The 20,173-nt window shown below is 44.0% G+C and overlaps 1 protein-coding gene across 9 annotated transcripts in view; it reads right to left on the bottom strand.

The window, feature by feature from the left end:
* Positions 1–13,631: 13,631 nt before the first annotated feature.
* Positions 13,632–20,173, bottom strand: part of NCAPG2 (non-SMC condensin II complex subunit G2) — a 65,722-nt gene continuing 59,180 nt past the window's right edge. For all 9 annotated transcript variants that reach the window (XM_086685153.1, XM_086685205.1, XM_086685167.1 and 6 more), the window contains one exon: positions 13,632–14,021. In XM_086685153.1, coding sequence (XP_086541279.1) covers positions 13,970–14,021 — 52 coding nt within the window. In that variant the 3' untranslated portion in view covers positions 13,632–13,969. The remainder of the gene's footprint in view (positions 14,022–20,173) is intronic.

Below are 20,173 nucleotides of genomic sequence, written 5' to 3'. Positions count from 1 at the left end.
GAAATATTCAGAGGTGCTTCATATCTATCTGATACCTCACTAATGTGAGATGAGTGTTATTATCCAGATTTTAGAAATAAAGTGATACTCTGAGAGTTTTCATAACCTACCCCAGCCTCACAGAGGCTACACCAAAATGTGAAGCCAGATTTAATCTCAAAGCCACACAGAATGTCCCAAAGGGTTTATCACAGAACTCCAGAACTGAGATGCTCCTAGTGTAGAAACTTGTAGATGAGACCAGGGTCTTGTCAAAGGGCCACAAGAATAAACTCGAAAACGGCTCCTACAAAGGCTCCCAAAGACAGGGAAATCTGAGCATTAACAAAATGAGTGCAATGGATTAAAATTCACCAGACTTCTAAAAATGTACTGTTCATAATAAAACTAAGAGAATATTAGTAGTCTTCAATAGTTGCTAGGGCATGAATTCATTCTTCTAAAAATTGGAAAATAAAGAATCAAAGCATTTATCCTGACTTTTCTGCATGAATAACATTTCAGGATGATTTCTGAAGGAAAGTTCTTCTTTGCAGAAAAAGTCCAGGTGACCAAAACAAAAGAGTGACAGTTAGAAAATCACCATTTTGCAATTCCTAGTAAAATAATAGATCCAGATAACAATAATCAAATGTTGATAATTAAAAGTAGAGGAGAAGATGGACTTAACAGATATAGTCAGAACATTCCATCTAAAACAGCAGAATACACATTTTTTTTCAAGTGCACATGGAACATTCTCCAGAATAGATCATAAAACCAGTGTCAATGAATTTAAAAAGACCAAAGTCGTACCATGCATCTTTTCTGACCACAACACTATGAAAGTAGAAACCAGCCACAGGAAAAAATCTGGAAAGAACAAAATATATGGAGGCTAAATAACATCTACTCAACAATGAATGGGTCAACCAAGAAATCAAAGAAATGAAACATTACATGGAAACAAATGAAAATGAAAACAAAATGGTCTAAAATCTTTGGGATGCAGCAAAAAGGGTTCTAAGAGGGAAGTTTATAGCAATACAGGCCTACCTCAAGAAGCAAGAAAAATCTCATATAAACAACATAAACTTACACTTAAAGGAACTAGAAAAAGAAAAAAAAAAGAAAAAGAAACAACCCAAAATCAGCAGAAGGAAGGAAATAATAAAGATTAGAGAATAAACCTAGTAGAAACTAAAAAACAGGGGTGCTCGGGTGGCTCAGTCACTTGAGCATCTGACCCTTAATTTTGGCTTGGGTCATGATTCCAGGGTTACAGGATCGAGCCCTGCATCAGGATTCTCTCTCTTTCTCCCTTAGCCCCTCCCCTGATCACATATGTTCTCTCTCCCAGTATAATAAAAAATAAAAATAAACTAAAAAACAAATAGAACAGATCAACAAAACCAGTAACTGGTTCTGTGATAAGACCAACAAAATTAATAACCCTCTAGCCAGATGAAAGAGAAAGAGGGAGAGAGAATTCAAATAAAAATCACAAATGGAAAAGGAGAAATAAAAACCAACACCACAGAAATACAAATGCTTGTAATAGATTATTATGAAAAATTATATGCCAACAAATTGGACAACCTAGAAGAAATATACAAATTCCTAGAAACATATAACCTACCAAAACTGAAGCAGGAAGAAATAGAAAATGTGAACAGACTGATAACCAGCAATGAAACTGAATAAGTAATCAAAAAACTCCCAACAAACAAAAGTCCAGGGTCAGATGGCTTCATAGACGAATTCTACCAAACATTTAAAGAAGAGTTAATATCTATTCTTCTCAAACTACTCCAAAAAATAGAAGAGGAAGGAAAACTTCCAAATTCATTCTCTGAGATCAGCATTACCCTAATACCAAAACCAGATAAAGACACCACAAAAAAGGAAAACTACAAGCCAATAGCTCTGATGAACATAGATGCAAAAATCCTCAACAAAATACTGGCAGACCAAATCCAGCAATACATATAAAAAAATCATTCACCACAATCAAGAGGGATTTATTCCTGGGACACATGGGTGGTTCAATATTCACAAATTAATCAATGTGATACATCACCTCGATAAGAGAAAGGATAAAAATGATATAATCATTTAAATAGATGCAGAAAAAGCATTTGACAAAGTACAACATTCATTCATGATAAAAACCCTCAACAAAGGTCAACATAATAAAGGCCATATATGAAAAAACCACAGCTAACACCATCCTCAATGGGGAAAAACTGAGAGCTTTTCCCCTAAGGTCAGGAACAAGACAAGGATGTCCACTCTCACCACTTTTATTCAACATACATACTGCATACTACTGCCACAGCTATCAACAACAAAAAGAAATAAAAGGCATCCAAATTGATAAGGAAGAAGTAAAACCTGCACTATTTGCAGATGACATGATGCTCTATATAGAAAACCTGAAAGACTGCACCAAAACACTACTAGAACTGATAAATGAGTTCAGTAAAATCAATACATGGAGATCTGTTGTATTTATTTACACTAATAATGAAACAACAGAAAAAGAAACTAAGAAAACAATCCCATTTGCAATTGCACCAAAAATAATAAAATACCAGGAATAAACTTAACCAAAGAGATGAAAGATCCATATCTGAAAACTTTAAAACACTGATGAAAGAAATTGAAGACAACCCAAAGAAACGGAAAGACATTCCATGTTCACGGGCTGGAAGAACAAATATTGTTAAAATGTCTATACTACCCAAAGCAATCTACACATTTACCAACAGTGTTTTCCACAAAACTAGAGCAATCCTAAGATATGGAACCACATAAGACCCCGAATAGCCAGAGCAACTTTGAAAAAGAAAAGCAAAGCTGGAGGCATCACAATCCCAGACTTCAAGTTATATCACAAAGCTGTATTGATCAAAACAGTATGGTACTCACACTAAAATAGGCACACAGATGAATGGATCAGAATAGAAAACCCAGAAATAAGCGCACAATTATCAGGTCAATTAATCTTCAACAAAGCAGGAAAGAACATCCAATGGGAAAAAGGCAGTCTCTTCAACAAATACTATGGGAAAACCGGAGAGCTACATGCAAAAGAGTGAAACTGGACTACTTTCTTTCACCATATACAAAAATAAACTCAAAATGGATTAAAGACCTAAATGTGGGACCTGAAACCATAAAAATCCTTGAAGAGAGCACAAGCAGTAATTTCTGACATTGGCTGTAGCAACACTTTTCTAATATGTCTCCTGAGACAAGGGAAACAAAAGCAAAAATAAACTACTGCGACTACATCAAAATAGAAAAGCTTCTGCACAGCAAAGGAAACAATCAAAAAACTAAAAGACAATCTATAGAATGGGAGAAGATATTTGCAAATGACATATCTAATAAAGGGCTACTATCCAAAATGTAAAAAGAACTGATACAACTCAACACCCAAAAAACAAATAACCCAATTTAAAAATGGACAGAAGATAGACAGGAACAGACATTTTTCCAAAGAAGACATCCAGATGGCCAACAGACACATGGAAACATGCTCAACATCACTCACCATCAGGGAAATGCAAGTCAAAACCACAATGAGATATCACCTCACACCTGTCAGAATGGCTAAAATAAAACACACAAGAAATAACAAGTGTTGACAAGGATGTGGAGAAAAATGAATCTTCATGCACTGTTGGTGGAAATGCAAACTGGTGCAACCAATGTGGAACAGTATGGAGGTTACTCAAAAAATTAAAAATAGAACTACCTACCATCCAGTAATTTCACTACTGGGTAGTTACCCAAAGAACACCAAAACACCCATTCAAAGGGATGCATACACCCTTGTTTATTGCAGCATTATTTACAGTAGCCAAATTATGGAAGCAGTCCAAGTGTCCATCAACTAATGAATGGATAAAGAAGTGGTATATATACAATGGAATATTACTCAGCCATTAAAAATTATGATATCTTGCCATTTGCAACAACATGGATGGAACTAGAGAGTGTAATGCTAAGTGAAATGTCAGTTAGAGAATGACCAATACCATCCGATTTCACTCAAATGTGGAATTAAACAAAACAAATGAGCAAAGGAAAAAAAATAAAGAGACAAACCAAGAAACAAACTCTTAACTACAGAGAACACACTGATGGTTACTAGAGGTGGGTGGGGAAACAGGTGATGGATATTAAGGAGTGCATTTTTACTGATGAGCACTGTGTAATATATAGAATTGATGAATCACTATACTGTACACTAAAAACTAATATAACACTGTATGTTAACTGTACTGGAATTAAAATTAAAAACCTTCAAAAAAACGGGGGGAGGGGTAGGACATCATCAATACAGCAACAGAGTTTTCTAGTGTCTTACCTCAAAAGAAAACAGATTTTGAAAATCGCCCACAGAAAAGACAGCCTCTGTGGAAGTCCAGGAGTCTAATGGAGTCTAATGGAGGATTTTGTTGGAGCACATACTACTACTACTACTGATGATGATGATGATGATGATGATGATGATTCAAGACTGGGTGCATTGTAAAGGGGAAGACCGTTTCATGTCACCCCACCCCCAAGGCAGCACAGCACAGGGTCAAGAGTCCTTCTTGATCCCTCCCTTCTCCTATGGGGTAGAGGCGGGCAGTGAAAGCATGTGAGTGAGCATCCGGCTTCCCCAGCTGTGTAGGAGGTAGGGGTACCTGAAGGCCTGCCAATGAGCCATTGGGGTCACCTTGCCTGTTGATTCCCCCCAGATGACCCACAGGTACCCCTATTGCCCCATTCATCACCCACACACCTCCCAACCCCATGACCAGCTCCTTGTGCGTGCCCCCACAGAAGCAAGCTTCTGCAGATGGTTGGTGAGCCTGTGCAGAAAAGCCAGCCAGACTTTTTTGGTTTTGTTTTGTTTTTTTTAATGTTTATTTATTTTTGAGAGAGCAAGCAGGAGCAGGATGGGGCAGAAAGAGAGGAGACACAGAATCTGAAGCAGGCTCCAGGCTCCAAGCTGTCAGCACAGAGCCCCACGCAGGGCCCAAACCCACGAACTGTGAGATCATGACCTGAGTCGAAGTCAGATGCTTAACCGACTAAGCCACCCAGGCACCCCAGAAAAGCCAGCCAGACTTTGAGACCAGGAGAAACCACACAAACTTGAGAAATTCAGCACTTGACCAGAGAAAGCAAAAGGGAGGCTGTCAGCAGCTGGCCCATTTCTGCAGGACATTTAAGAATTCCTTCTCAGGGCACCTGGATGGCTCAGTCAGTTAAGCATCCGACTCTTGGTGTCAGCTCAGGTCATGATCTCAGGGTTCGTGGGTTCAAGTCCTGGGTCAGGCTCTGCATTGACAGTGTGGAGCCTGCTTGGGATTCTCTGTTTCTCCCTCTCTCTCTGCCCCTCCCTACCTCTCTCAAAATAAATAAATAAACTTAAAAAACAAAAAAAAAAGGAATTCCTTCTCAAGAGGACACAAGTGTGGATCAGCCTTATTTAGCCAGAGAAGGTCTGAGAAAACCTCAAACTCCCTCACAGCCCTTGTGGTTACTAACTGATCCTGATAATTCTAGGACCAAACTAGACAGGCAGCTTCTAAAATACTTGGCTTATTTAAGCAAAATAACTCTGGGTCTAGCAAACTTGGAACTTCACAATGACATCAAGGCCTCTCTCCCAATCCTAATGAATCACCAGATACACAGAGCCTGGGGCTTCAGGAAGGATGCAGATATCACCAGCATGTGTTCTTGCAACTTTCCTTCCTTCTCCCAGAGAACTGTAGCCATTCTCCAGTCACAGGCCTGAGAAAGGCGGATGCTAACACTTCTCAGGGACAGCAGAGCAGTGACTGTGGGCTAATGCTCACCCTTTGCAAGCCAGAATGTCACTATGGTCTGTCACCATGGCCCCCCAAACACACCTCATGCCTTTCCCCTGGTGTCTGGGTGTACCCTAGGATGTCAGCCTCAGTAATGTGACGTACAGATTAGTCCCTGACCATGGAATGAAGTATGGAAGAAACAAGAAAGTCTTTAAGATCCCCGTCCCTACAAAGATATTAAATTCAGACCAATACTATGGATGAGCAAGCTGGTATATTAATAAAACTGAATACCACTCAACAATAAGGAATGAACTACAAGGGCACCTGGGTGGCTCAGTCAGTTAAGCATCTGACTTCCCCTCAGGTCATGATCTCGCAGTTCGTGGGTTCAAGCCCCACATCAGGCTCTGTGCTGACAGCTCAGAGCCTGGAGCCTGCTTTGGATTCTGTATCTCCCTCTCTCTGCCCCTTCCCTGCTCATAGTCTGTCTCTCAACAATAAATAAATGCTAAAAAAACAAACAAAAAAAAAAAATGGAAGAAGCCAGACACAGAAGAGTACCTGTGTGATTTCATTTCATGAAGTTTATAAACCAGCAACACACCCCCCTGGTGATGGAAATCTGAACAGTCGGCTACTTCCTGCAAGAGTGAGGGCAGGAGAGAACTTTCTAGGGTGATGGAAATGTTCTAATCTTGATTGGGGTATTATGGGCTATTTGGTTAAATATACTTTTAATTAATTAAATTTTTTTTTCAACATTTATTTATTTTTGGGACAGAGAGAGACAGAGCATGAACGGGGGAGGGGCAGAGAGAGAGGGAGACAGAATCGGAAACAGGCTCCAGGCTCTGAGCCATCAGCCCAGAGCCCGACGCGGGGCTCGAACTCACGGACCACGAGATCGTGACCTGGCTGAAGTCGGACGCTTAACCGACTGCGCCACCCAGGCGCCCCTAAATATACTTTTTAAAACTCATCAAACTATATACTTAAGATCAGTGAGTTTTATTACATGTAAGATATTAAGTTTTGTTTTTAAATGTTTATTTTTGAGCACACACACAAGCCGGGGAGGGGCAGAGAGCAAGAGAGAGAATCCCAAGCAGGCTCCGCACTGTCAGCACACAGCCCGATTCGGGGCTCAATCTCACAAACCTTGAAATCATGACCTGAGCCGAAACCAAGAGTCGGATGCTTAACCGACTGAGCTACCCAGGTGCCCCAAGTTATTCAGTTTTTTTAAAAATAGGAATTTCTCTGGAACTTCAGAGATCTGTACTCCTGTCAAAGATTTGAACAACGCCGGGTATTGACTTCCATCACATGGCCTTTACCGCAGCATGGCCTGCATAAGAAAGCAGAAGCGTCTTGGAGAAGTCACGACCATGGCAAAAATGTAAGAAGATACCAGGACTGGGATTGAACTCGGCAGCTGTCACTCCCGAGTCCTGCTACAGCCAGAGCTCACTACAGGACCAACCAAGGAAGGGGGCAAGCATGACCCTGAATTGGGAGGGCCCTGCGTATGGCACGGAAGTTCTGGGGACATGTGGGACCTAGCGCAGCACCACTGCCAAGAAGGAAGAGTAGTCCCGGGCGCCTGGTTGGCTCAGTCGGTTGAGTGACTACTGACTTCGGCTCAGGTCATGATCTCACGGCTGGGGAGACGGGACCCCACCTCGGCCTCTGCGCTAACAACGCGAGCCTGCTTGCCCCACCCCCCAGCTCTGCCCTGCCCTGTGTACAGTCTCTCTCAAAATAAACAAACATAAAAAAATAAATAAAATAAAAAGAAGAGTGGTCTTCGGGAACTCTCAGGATTGGGAGGTGTGCATTCTTCCATTTCCTGGATAGACTTGCAAGCTGCCAATTTTGTGAGGCCCCAAATCAAAAGCTTTTCCAACTACAGGGCAAGCTGCTTTGCCATTTGTCATAAAGCAGGGCCAAAGTTTCCATACAGATGGGGCCTGTACTCTCCTGTAGAAAAGTGTTAACACAGGGTGAGCTCCTGGATTTTGAAGCATGAGCAGGCACTCTGCGGCATTTTCTTCTCGAGAAAATTATCTCGGCTTGCTACAGACCCTTAGAAATGAACACTTGGGTTACCTCAGCAGAAGACCCCCACCAAATGTCCAGGGGGATGTGGAATGGGAGGCAAGAAGGGGGAGTCACAGAGCTCCAGCCACCAACCAGCACTGGCCCCAGGCCATTTCCCCTCATGTTCCTTTCCCGTCTCTGTGGTGTACATTTTATGCATTTCAGCTCATTTCCCGGTCCCTTCCTGTCACCCACTACTGAACACAGCTGTGCTATTTAATGACATGAGTACCACTGGGACTGCAGATCACGGACTACACCCAGGCAGCCCTACAGGAGGATCAGAAACTCACTCCAGGAGGGTCTCCCTGCTGGGAATGGTTGTGTTGTGTTGTGTTGTGTTGTGTTGTGTTGTGTTGTGTTGTGTTGTGTTGTTGGCCAGGAGGCTCTGCTGTATCCCATGTGTACTGAACGGAAAAGCACTTGTGGGCAGGTGCTCCAGAATGGAAGTGTGAGCTTTTCGAGGGAAGTTGCCCAACATCTGAGTTTCCTACACTCGCATGAGTCTGGGTGGAAGATGGGGTCAGTATGCTTGCTGTGGCTGCTGCAACGGGAATGACCACAAACTTTGGGGTTTCACACAACACAAACTCATTCTCTCAGTTCTGGAGGCCAGCAGTCCATGGCCTCACTGGCATAAACAAAGGCTTTGTGGGGTCACACTCTCTCTGAAGCCTCAGTGGGAGGATCCGTGCGTGCCCTCTCCAGCTTCTGGCAGCTGCCTGCAGTTCAAGGCTCCCAGCCACATCCCTCCAGTCTCCACCTCTGTGGTCGAATCTGCCTTCTGTGCGTGTGACCAATCAGCCCCCGGCTCCCTGATAAGGACGCTTGTGATGGCACCAGGGTCCACCGGATAAAGCAGGGTAACACCCCCCAACTCAAGGTCCTAAACTTCATCACATCTGCAAAATCTGTTTTTCCATATAAGGTAGTATTGACAGATTCCAGGGATTATAACAAATACATTTAAGTAATATACAGATATATAGACATATATATTTATTTACGTAATCTCTATACTCATCGTGGGGCTCAAACTCATGGCCCCAAGATCAAGAGTGCATGCTCCACCAACTGAGCCAGCCAGGTGCACCTATAACAAATATTTTGGGGGGCCATTACCCAGACTACCACAGGGTCCCTCAGTGAGCATGCATCCCACATGCCATGTTTATCTCAGAAAAATCTCGTAAAATGATCTACCCTAGAGACTTATCAACATGGGCTTTTGGCAAGACGGGAGAATGTGCATTTGAGTGGAAACCATCATCCATAAAACTCATTTTCTTCCACAAGGAGAGCAAGAGCTACCACTTAGCGTTAAGTCTACTTGGGGGTGATCAGCGTGGGCTGCTGTGCAGACAGGGCCAGCACGTGCCGTGAGGTGTGATACTCACGGGACGCCCGTGGAGCTGGGGTAAACACTGCCTCAGCTGAACCTGCAGAGGCCGTGGCGTCGAGTCCGTTCTATCGTGAGAGTTGATTTACGGGCAAGAATTGGAAGCCCGACTCATGTTTTCTTTTGTACGCCTGTCCTTGCCACGCCCGTCTGTCTGTCTGTCCGTCCGTCTGGGAGGCAGGAGATTCAGAACCCTTTTGAAACCGTTCTGCATGTGCTTCTCAAATACATTTGTTACATTTGCCGTGTCACCAGTGGAAGGAGCTTCATGTGCCATGAGTGACAGAGGCTGAAGAGATGTCCCCAAGGGACACAGGACTCCCTGTCAGATGCTGGTGCCAGGAATCTAGAGAAATGTAAATCAGGAAATTTCCCTTCCTAGAAAAAATACCAAAAGAAGGCTGCAACATGACAGAAAAGCCACCTATTACAACACACTAGCAGCAGAATTAAGACATCTCTGCTGAAATTAATCCTTCGGAAATATCCCTTATTTTAGAAAGAAGCGTGGTTCAGTCACAAGTTAGCTATAAAAGATGCCAGAACATCCATGAGAACCTGGGCCTGTGAGAGGCAGCCACAGAGACCTCAGGAAGCATGTGCTCCTGGACACGTGTACAGGACGTGCTCCACATGGGACCAGGCAGGCTGAACCCTAGCCCGCCATGCACGGCCGCTCTCTGCTCCAGGAGCACAGGGAATGAGAGGCCTTCACTAGACTGACACTTAGCATGACCCGTTGTCCAAAGCCAATGCCGTGTGCGCCCTGCCCCCAGTTCTCAGTTCTCATGCAAAGAACAAACCACCAGTTAGCCATCAGTGGTCCCAAAGGGGCACTGCATTTTACATGGAATATTTTCAAACTAAACAAGGTGGTATAGCCTTCCTCCTCATTTTCTTATTATTCAATTCTGAGGGTTACCTCGAGAAATAGTTCTCACCTTAGAAACAATTTATAGTTTAAATGTTTTGTGCTAGGACAGTTTTTAAAGAGTCACCCTTCTTCACAGCTCTGCAGTTAGCAAAGGGCTGACTAGTCTGCTAGAGACAGTCCCGTAACAAGGGCCTTGTTTCTAAGGTGGGCAGGGGCCCGCTGGGTGGTGGCGGCACTAGACAGGCCTCAGGAAGTGGGAGCCCTTAGTGTTGGGCCCACGTGGAGCCCCCACCCCTGCCCTGTGGCGGGTTTCATGCCACCAAGCTAGCACTGTGTGGCTAATGATGCGGTGGCACCAACCATGACCAACTTGGTCACACCATGTCTCCGCTGTTTGGTGCCTCATCCCTGGAGGGCGCTTTTGTTAGACTTGTGCTGTGGAACCTTCCTGCGTGTTTTGCCTATACTACTGACCAGGCTGACCACCCAGGACACTAGCTCAGGCCATTCACTGGCCATGAGGAATCCAGACCAATGTGTATGAACAACAGTGACCACCCAGACTTACCTCTCAATCCGCAGCACACTTTAAAACCCCCATGCCCAGCCACTTCTTGCTCACACGGCCTGATTCAGCATGATGCCCTAGCTGGTGGCCTCCAGCAGGGTGTCCAGATAGCAGGATTTCTTCGGAACTGTGACAGAAGATGAGAAGATTAATAGGACTTTGGGGAAAAACTATATATATTTTTGTTCATTTCATATGAATGCCAAATGTCCCTAATATTCTTTTCCAAGGACGGAAAAGATGTTTGCCCATTCAGAAACCATTCACTCCAAGTCCGGGGCCAGGTTGGCCTGCGTGAGGAGAGATGTCACGGCTGCTAACACCTGGGGTGGCAGCATCCACCTCGTCCTCCAGGCTCTATTTGGCTTTGTGGGAGCCAAGCCATGAGCTGAAGGCAAGGAGATGGCTCCGCCCACCTATTTTCTTCAGCTCTTCCCTGTGGCACCTGTTTCCATCACTCCTGTTGGACGTGATGTCATGCTTCACTTGCTGGCTCAGGAGGGCGGGGCTGTTTCTGAGGCCTCCATGTGGCCTTCTGCACAACCATGTCCTCATAGGCCAGCGGGCCAATCTCCATTTATTACCTGGAACCCAGGGCCGTCCCACACCCGTGTCAGCTCACACCCAGGGTCTTTACAATGTTCGGGGATCACCTTTTCCCAGAGCCCCACGATCTCTGGTCATAGGCCCCTTTGGGGACAGAATTACATACACTTCCTTCTTTTGGGGTACCTGGCCTCTTGGTAACTCACAGCTCAAGTCTGGAACCCGGACAAAAGAATGAGAATTCTCACTGGGGCCACTTGACTTCCTTGGATGGTAGAGACTGACCAGACTCCTTACTGCCCATCTACTGTGGGATGCTGCATTCCAGAGCCCTCTCTGACTCTCCTGGGCTGGGACAAGACCTCTGGCCTTGTCTTCTTTTCAATTATTGCCTCCACCCGTCTGACGTTCACTTCCCGCCAGCTGGTTGTCTTGGTCAGGGCCCTGTAATCTCATGGCTGTCAAAGAGCTTAGTTCCATAACGGCCTATCTCACCATCAGCCTGTCCCCAGGGTAGACATCTGGCTTCGGTGAGCAATGTCCTCCCATGGAACGTAGCCCTGCAGTGGGTTTTGTGGCCCTGTGTAGAGCCCGCACCAGCACATGCACCTCTCTGAGCCTCCTTCCACGGTTTGCACAGTGGTTCTGGCATCTTCACTCTGTGGGGCCATCACTTCTTCCACGCACCTGGGAGCTGGCCTAGTGGAGTGTTCACAGCTGGAGAGATCTGTGTCTGAGTGCTCCCAAGTTGAAAACACATCCTTTGCCGAAGATGTGTATGCTCTCTCTTCCTCACAGCTGATTAAATTTTCGTTAAATATTGAATACAAAAGAATATAGCATGTATAAGGTTATGAACAGCAAAATGAGCACGCAAATACCTGCTTCCAGTTTATTTCCACTGTAACCTCTGAAGAATCTCACACACCCTCCCAACTTTCCCTCCCATACTGTGTTCTGAATCTTGTTATCTTCCCTTGCTTATTGATATATTATCAGTACATATTAATAATAGTATATTGAGATGTTGTGTGAACATAGGCAATAGAGTGTTCAGTTTTACATGTTTTTAAGCTTCCCAGAAGGAAATCACACTGTTTTTCTAGGACTTGCTCTTTTCCTCAACATCACGCTCCCTGAGGTGCCGTCCGCCGTGTCCTGCCATCCCCATGGAGCAGGAGCAACGGCTGCCCCACCCCCAGAAGGGAGTCGGCGCTATTTCCACCCGGCTGCTGCAGACACTGGAGCTCCGAGGGTCCTCGTGCTTGTGCACAGGAACTTCTCCAGGGTGTATGCCCAGAGGAGGATTTTATGAACTATTTTGGCCCAATAAAAACTGAATTATGTTTTTTCACAAATTGGATTATTTTTCCCATCAAGACTGACACGAGATAAAAGAGAAAAACCTGACTATTCTGAAAACTCATGTATAAATTTAAAAAACTAATTAACCTCTTCCCACAAAGAAAACACTGAGCTCAGACAGATTGAGTTGAGTGTTAACAACAAATCCAAGGAATTATTTCTAATCTTACACAAACTCTTCCAGGAATATAGAAAGACAGAACATTCTTCAATTCATTTTTTTAAAGGATTTTTAAGTAATCTCCCCCAGTGTGGGGCCCAAACTCAACTCTGAGACCAAGAGTCACATGCTCCACCAACTGAGCCAGCCAGGCGCCCCTCGGCTCATTTCTTAATACTAAAACAAACACAGGCAAGGGCAAAAAAGAAAAAAAAAAATTACATTCACCAATACAGAATATGTCTTAGTTGGCAAAGATGTCTAGAAAGTCTTATGTTCAAAATTAGCTAAAATAAGCACCCCTAACTCCCCTTTCTCAATTATCCCTCAAAAAACCCTTACCCTGACCGCTCATAACTGTGGTTAACAGTCTGTTTCTGGATCTTCTTCAAGAGACAGAGGCAGTGAACTTGCTCTTTACCTTTTAGCTGGGGCAGAGGACACAAGTAAGCAAATGAAGACGGTCTCCCGTTGCATTTGTCACAATGCAGAAATTGTGGCTAACAGGGAGATGGACACAGACCTGGCCCTCTGCTGACACCATGTCAGCTCTCAGAAAGAAAAGATACCAGTGATTCACCTTCAGGCTGAAGGACTCGGTTCTCTGTCACTCATATTTAGAGCCAGCGGCCTGTGTTGACATCCAGCAAAGCAGCATCAAGACGAGGAGAGGAGGCTTCTACAGGAACCCCCACGGCTCCTCCCCCTGGACCTGGCACCCTCTTCTTAGCACCTTCTACTCTTGGCACAATTCAACCCTTGTCTCTAAAGGGGAAGACACATACTAAGATTTTTAAATAAAGTGCACAAACAGATGTTGTCATTGCTTTTATTAGTCATAGTCTCAAGCAATATTATATATACAAAAGTCATTTTTAAAACAACCAAGTTTGCTAGAAAAGTGTTTTTCCCCCTTTGCGCCACGGGTTTCCACACCACTAATACCTAGAGTCCTTTACGTTAAATATATTATTCATGCAGGCACCAGGCAAAAACCTAAGAACCTTTGAATTTCCTACTTCTAACTCCCCAAGTAAGTCCCACTCCTCTGACACAGATTATCAACATTAGAAACACTAGGAAAATACACATTCAGTTCATTTTCACGAAGTCCTTTTCCTCTGTTCTCACCCGACCAAAGATGTTAGGTTGGTTATGAATTCAGAAGTGCTCCCAAAGTCCTCGATGACGATTCATAGAGAAACCTGAAACACAAAGAAAGATAATTAATAACAAACCAACGACCAAAATACCCAAACATACACTTTTACAAAATAAAACTAGAAATGGTTTGCAACTGAATGTATGCTCAGAGAGAGTGAAATAAATCAGTAACTTCCGCTACTTGCTTCTGATGTAAAATGGAGCACGAATCCCCATCACGAGGAATCAGCACTTAGAGCCGTCATCACTGCTCCCACAGCCAGCAGCAGTTCCGAGCCCAATAAAATGTGCTCACCAGGCCAAGTTTTCTATAGGTGAACTCTCATGTACTCAGAAGTACTCTCATTTGTGAGGATCTAAACCACTACTTGGATCCACAGCAGACTCATAAACATGTCAAGTGCCTTTCACAATCATGGGCTTTGTTTCCTTCCACAAAAGCACAAGATAAATGAAAACGATTTACCCCAAGACTTGCTCTTACAATGACACTTAGACCCAATCACTCTTAGACCCACCTCACTTCCTTAGGCCCTCCCTTATATACTCCTCCCCACCCAACAGAGCCAGGTTTGGGCTGACCCCACTCAAGACACTGCCCCAAGCCTTGCAAGGATCCACTTCACACGGGAGCCCTTACCAGGCAGACCTCACACAGGTATGCTCCCTTCCTCCTTTGCCACCTGCTAACCTGGAGGGTCCCAAGCACTACCTTCGGAGGGTATGCGGGCCCCAGACACAAGTACCAACCATTAGCCTCAGTGACATTTCAGCAGATTCATCGTTCAGCTACCGTCTGCCTGGGTCCCACTCTCCATGGAGACTAACCAACCACGTGGTCTGGAACAGCCCTGTCCAGTATCAGTACAAACAGGCACATAACTAAATTTTCTAGTTGCCTCATTAAAAGAGCTCAAAAGAATAAAGTAAAGTTCATCTTAGCATATGTTATTTAACTCAAGATACCCAAAGGATGGGGGTGCCCGGCTGGCCCAGTTAGCAAAGCATCCGACTCTTGATCCCAGGGTTGTGGGTTCAAGCCCCACGTTGACTCTGAAGCCACACACACTGATATATTTTTACAATGTTTTTTTTTTCACACCATCTTCTGAACCCAGGGCCTACTTTATATTTCATTTCGGAGCCACAGCTCAGAGTTGCCACATGTCATGTTGTCAATTTCCACATGTAACAAAGTGGCCGGTGCAGGGGCAGCACAAATCTAGAGAAATTCTGAGGTTTTTCTCTTTACCCTGGAATTCAGTAATTTTATTCAGACTTACTTAGGTGTTATTCCACACAGAATTCAGTGAAACAAACAAAAAAAGAATTTTTAAAATTACACATTTCTCCCACTGGGAAATCTTCTATTGTTTGAATTACTGCTTTTCTTGGGTTTATTTCTCATCTGTCTTTACCCATGACTCATCTTCTTCAGTATCTAGTCTGTGTTCTGAGATATTCCTCCAACATGATCTTTTTTTTTTTAATTTTTTTTTTCAACGTTTATTTATTTTTGGGACAGAGAGAGACAGAGCATGAACGGGGGAGGGGCAGAGAGAGAGGGAGACACAGAATCGGAAACAGGCTCCAGGCTCTGAGCCATCAGCCCAGAGCCCGACGCGGGGCTCGAACTCACGGACCGCGAGATCGTGACCTGGCTGAAGTCGGACGCTTAACCGACTGCGCCACCCAGGCGCCCCAACAACATGATCTTTTAATATGTATTTGTATTTGGGAGAACGCAAGCAGGGGAGGGGCAGAGAGGGGGGACAGAGTGTTGAAATGGGCTCTGAGCTGTCAGCACAGAGCCTGATGTGGGGCTCAAACTCATGAACCGTGAGATCACGACCTGAGCTGAAGTCGGACGCTCAACTGACTGAGCCACCCAGATCTTTTAGACTATCTGAATCTGAGTCTCAACAGTGATGTCTCTCCACAACGTCAGGGACATTTTAAATTTAGGGGTTTTAACTCTCCATCTTCCTTCTGGGGTATAACTGGGTTTTTCTTTGAAGACTCTTGTTATTAACTGGCTGGCTGGCCCACCACTGTTACTTGAGTAATGGCTGCTCTGATTGCTTCTCACTGCTCACTACCCTCATGTCTGAGCCCCACAGCCACCGCAGATAGATCTGAGACGGTGAACAGTTGAGAGGCACAGGCCTGTGGAGGCCACCACCACAGCAGCAAGCTGGAAGGAATGGTGGCAAGCCTTAGTCAAATCACCTCCCTGGGCCAGGGTTCTCAGGTGTGACACAACATATGAACCAAGTGATGTGCTCGCCCACCTGAGTCCCATAGTCTTTAAACATATGTCAGAAGCCGAGTCTTCACAACCCTGTCCACTATCAGGCCCCACTGACTACGGCAGGCTGTGTTCACATGCTGAAGAAAGTCCAATGTGATCACAGCCATGGGAGGAACAAACGAAATCAATTTGCTGAGAAAAACAATTAATAAAACAAACAAGGCCTGTCTTTATTTACGTATAGTTTTAAATTATCTACACCAAGGTCCACTGGGTACTGATGATGATAAAAGCATGCTTTTAAATGAGCTATAAAAAGCATCCAGTCCCAAAACATTTTAAAAAGACTATTAAAATTTCATGCAGGAGAATAAAATAATATTACTCATCAATACTTGAAAACAAAAAAGATGTGATTTTTTTCAGGGAGTACTCCTTTCCTTCAAGGTCTAATAACAATATTTCATGTTGGGGATTGCATATAACACTATCAAAGTTGCCTACATATGGGCATAATTAATATGGCAAATAACTTGCTTATAATATGATTACAATTCATTTACTCAGTGGGAAAATTCATGATATAGCCTGAATCCTAGGAAATATTTATACTTCTAAAATTTCTAATTGTACATTTATTGCTATTTTCAGACTATTCACGAAAGTAATAAAAATAACATACTCGGCATTTAAAGGCACCAGCATGCTGGCAAATGTACACCGTTCCTCCTGAGAGACTAAGTCCAATTTACAGGATGCTACTCTGGGGGAGGCAGGTGCAGTGCAATGAGAAGCATTTTTTATTTAGTACCCAACAGACCAGGTAACGAAATACTAGCACTGTTAGAAAAGTAGTATAATCACTAAGAAAATGTTCACTTCTGAATTAATGCCCCATTGATTAAATTATTAACTGGACCAATGGTTTCCACCAGAGTCTTAAAGATACTGACTTGTCTTAATGTATCTACCCCAACATCAAATCAGTAATATTTTCAAATTTAGTCTTAAATCTTGTCTATTTTCCATTAGACTGATTTCATTTACTTATTTTTTTGGGGGAATGTTTTATTTATTTTTGAGAGGGAGGGAGGGAGGGAAGGAGAGAGGGAGAGAGGGAGAGAGGGAGAGGGAGAGGGAGAGGGAGAGAGGGAGAGAGGGAGAGAGGGAGAGAGGGAGAGAGGGAGAGAGAGAGAGAGAGAGAATGAATGAATGAGCAGGGGAAGGGCAGAGAGAAAGGGAAACAGAGAATCCAAAGCAGGCTCCAGGCTCTGCACTGTCAGCACAGAGCCCGACTCAGGACTCGAACCCACGCACAGCAAGATCATGACCTGAGCTGAAGTCAGATGCCCAACTGACTGAGCCACCCAGGTGCCCCTAGATTGAATTTTTTTTTTTTTTTTTTTTAGATACTGGCTTTTCTACAGTGTGTTTCTTGCATATTTAAGAGGCCCAAGTTTCATAGTCCATACCCATTTTTTTAGGATGTTTCCTCCTTAACAGGAAGAACTCTGCCATAAGTTATCAGCTCTGAATATCCTTTACTTTCCACAGTGTGAAGTTTGAATTTCTAAGGCTTTTTTTTCCCTCTCAATATAACATGATACAAATACTCACCTTAAAACCCTGTGCAAGTAGAAATTACAGAAATTTCTAGGGGCGCCTGGGTGGCTCTGTCAATTGAGCATCCAGCTCCTGATTTCAGCTCAAGCCATGATCTCATGGTTGTGGGATCAAGCCCCACAATGGACTCTGCACTGACAGCACAGAGCCTGCTTGGGATTCTCTCTCTCCCTCTCTCTTTGCCCCTCCCCTGCTCACGCTCTGTCTCTCTCTCAAAATAAGTAAACATTAAAAAAAAAACCCTATCCTTGCAAATGTTATTTCTAAAAGCAAAAAAATCTTGTAAAATGCTTGGACTTGAGATTGTTACCACATCCTATGAAAATACCTTATCACATTTACAGTTTGTAATTCTGATGCGCCTGGTAAAAATATTTATGCTGCCACGTGTTTTCTGAAATATACAAACACTCCTCATTTCCTCCAAATCGAAGATCAATTCCCTCTTCCCCGTAAGTGTCTAGAAATAAAACAAGCTCATGAAACCTAGAGTCTGTTGGGTTTCTCCTTCAAATATACAGTTGCAAACTCGACCTTATTAAAACACATGGTAAATATTCAATAGTTTTTAGGATGAAGCACATAATTGAACGCATTCCCCTTGCTCACAACCGAGGTCTTGCAAATCTCCATCTACTCCAGTGCCCTGCTCCATACCCTGTCAAGGCCTGGTGCTAGTATGCCTGGTCCATGGGGGCTTTCTCTTCCCGGTTCTGACCACTGCAGAGAGCCAAGCCTCCTCCAGGAGACCCCAACGGCACAAGTGGCACCTCAGCCCACTGCCCCCACCAGGCCCCACAGAGCAGCCGCCCAGCCAGCATCCCCCTGACCAGAGCAGCACACGAGCTCACGGGACTGGGAGAGGGCTCCAGCTTTGGTTCCAGCAGATCCCCTGCCCCCAGAGCTTGGATTTCCAGTGAGTTCCGCCAGACGGCCTCAGGACTACTCCATCTGGGGAGCAGTCTCAGCGCTGGGGCAAAGGTGCTCCTCACATCTGCCTTTCCTCTATGCTTTGGAGTTCGCTTTAACTCCCACCAGCCAGTAACTCTTCGACCAACACCCTGAGAAGGATTTCTGACATGGAAACCTCCCTGTCCTGGTCACAGTGTGGTTCTGCCTTCTGACTGGAATGCCACAAACACTCAGGAAACACCAAAGGAGGCTGGTACAGTTGTCTTAATAGCAGACAAAACGGACTTTATGGGGAAAGCATTACCAGAGATAAAGAGAGACCCCTCATAAAAATAAAAGGGTCGATTTATTACGAAGATGTAGGAGTTCTAAATTCATGTGTACCTAGTATCAGGATCACAAAAGATATAAAGCACAACCCCTCTTATCAGAAATGGACAGATCCAGCAGGCAGAAAATCATTAAGAACATGGTTGAACTCAACAGCACCATCAATCGACTGCGTACAATTAATAACAACAGTGTATAAAAACTTCTCCACGGCCAACTGGGATTTATTCCAAGTATGCAAGGCTGGTTCAACATTCAAAAATGACTTAGTACAGGAGAGCCTGGGTGACTCAGCCAGTTAAGCGTCTAACTTCGGCTCAGGTCACGATCTCACAGTTTGCGGGTTCGAGCCCCACATCAGGCTCACTGCTGTCAGCCTGTCAGTAAAGGGTCCGCTTCAGATCCTCTGTCCCCCTCTCTCTCTCTGCCCCTTCCCCACTTGCTCTCTCTCTCTCTCAAAAAAAAAAAAAAAAACTAAAAAAAATTGCTTAGTGTAATCCATCATATCAACAGACTAAAGAAGAATATGATAGCATATGATCCTATCAGTAGATGCAGAAAAAGTGTTTGACAAAATCAAACACCAATGCAGAATAAAAACTCTCAGTCAACTAGGAAGGGAACGTCCTCAACTTGGTAAAGAACACCCACAAAATATCTGCAGTTAACGTACTTAATGGTGAGAAAATAGAAGCTTTCCCACTAAGATCAGGAACAAGGCAAGGACGCCCCTTCTCATGACTGCTTTTCAACTGAAAAGCACTGAAGTCCTAGCTAATGTAGTAAGGGAGGGAAAGAAAGGGTACAAAGGTATACAGATAGGAAGAAAAAAATAAAACTGTCTTTGTTCATAATTTAGCAATTTAGAGTTTTCAAGGCCTTTTTGCAAAGGAGAAAGTGACTAAGAAAAGTACTTTCCCAGGCATGCGTGAAACTATTACCAAGTTCAGAGCTCTATTAATATTTAACCTTATGAAGTTCAGAAAACAGCAAGAAAAACAGTTTTTGTGGTTGGCCGGAGAATCAAACAACTAAACTAATAACAAGAGTTTACAGCAAGTTGCAGAGCATGTCAAA

Source organism: Puma concolor, chromosome A2 (genome assembly GCF_028749965.1).
Source record: "Puma concolor isolate L17-30 chromosome A2, mPumCon1.1.hap2, whole genome shotgun sequence".
In the NCBI taxonomy this organism is placed as follows: domain Eukaryota; kingdom Metazoa; phylum Chordata; class Mammalia; order Carnivora; family Felidae; genus Puma; species Puma concolor.
Note: the sequence above shows the minus strand (reverse complement) of the source record. Positions and strands in the feature narration are given on the sequence as shown.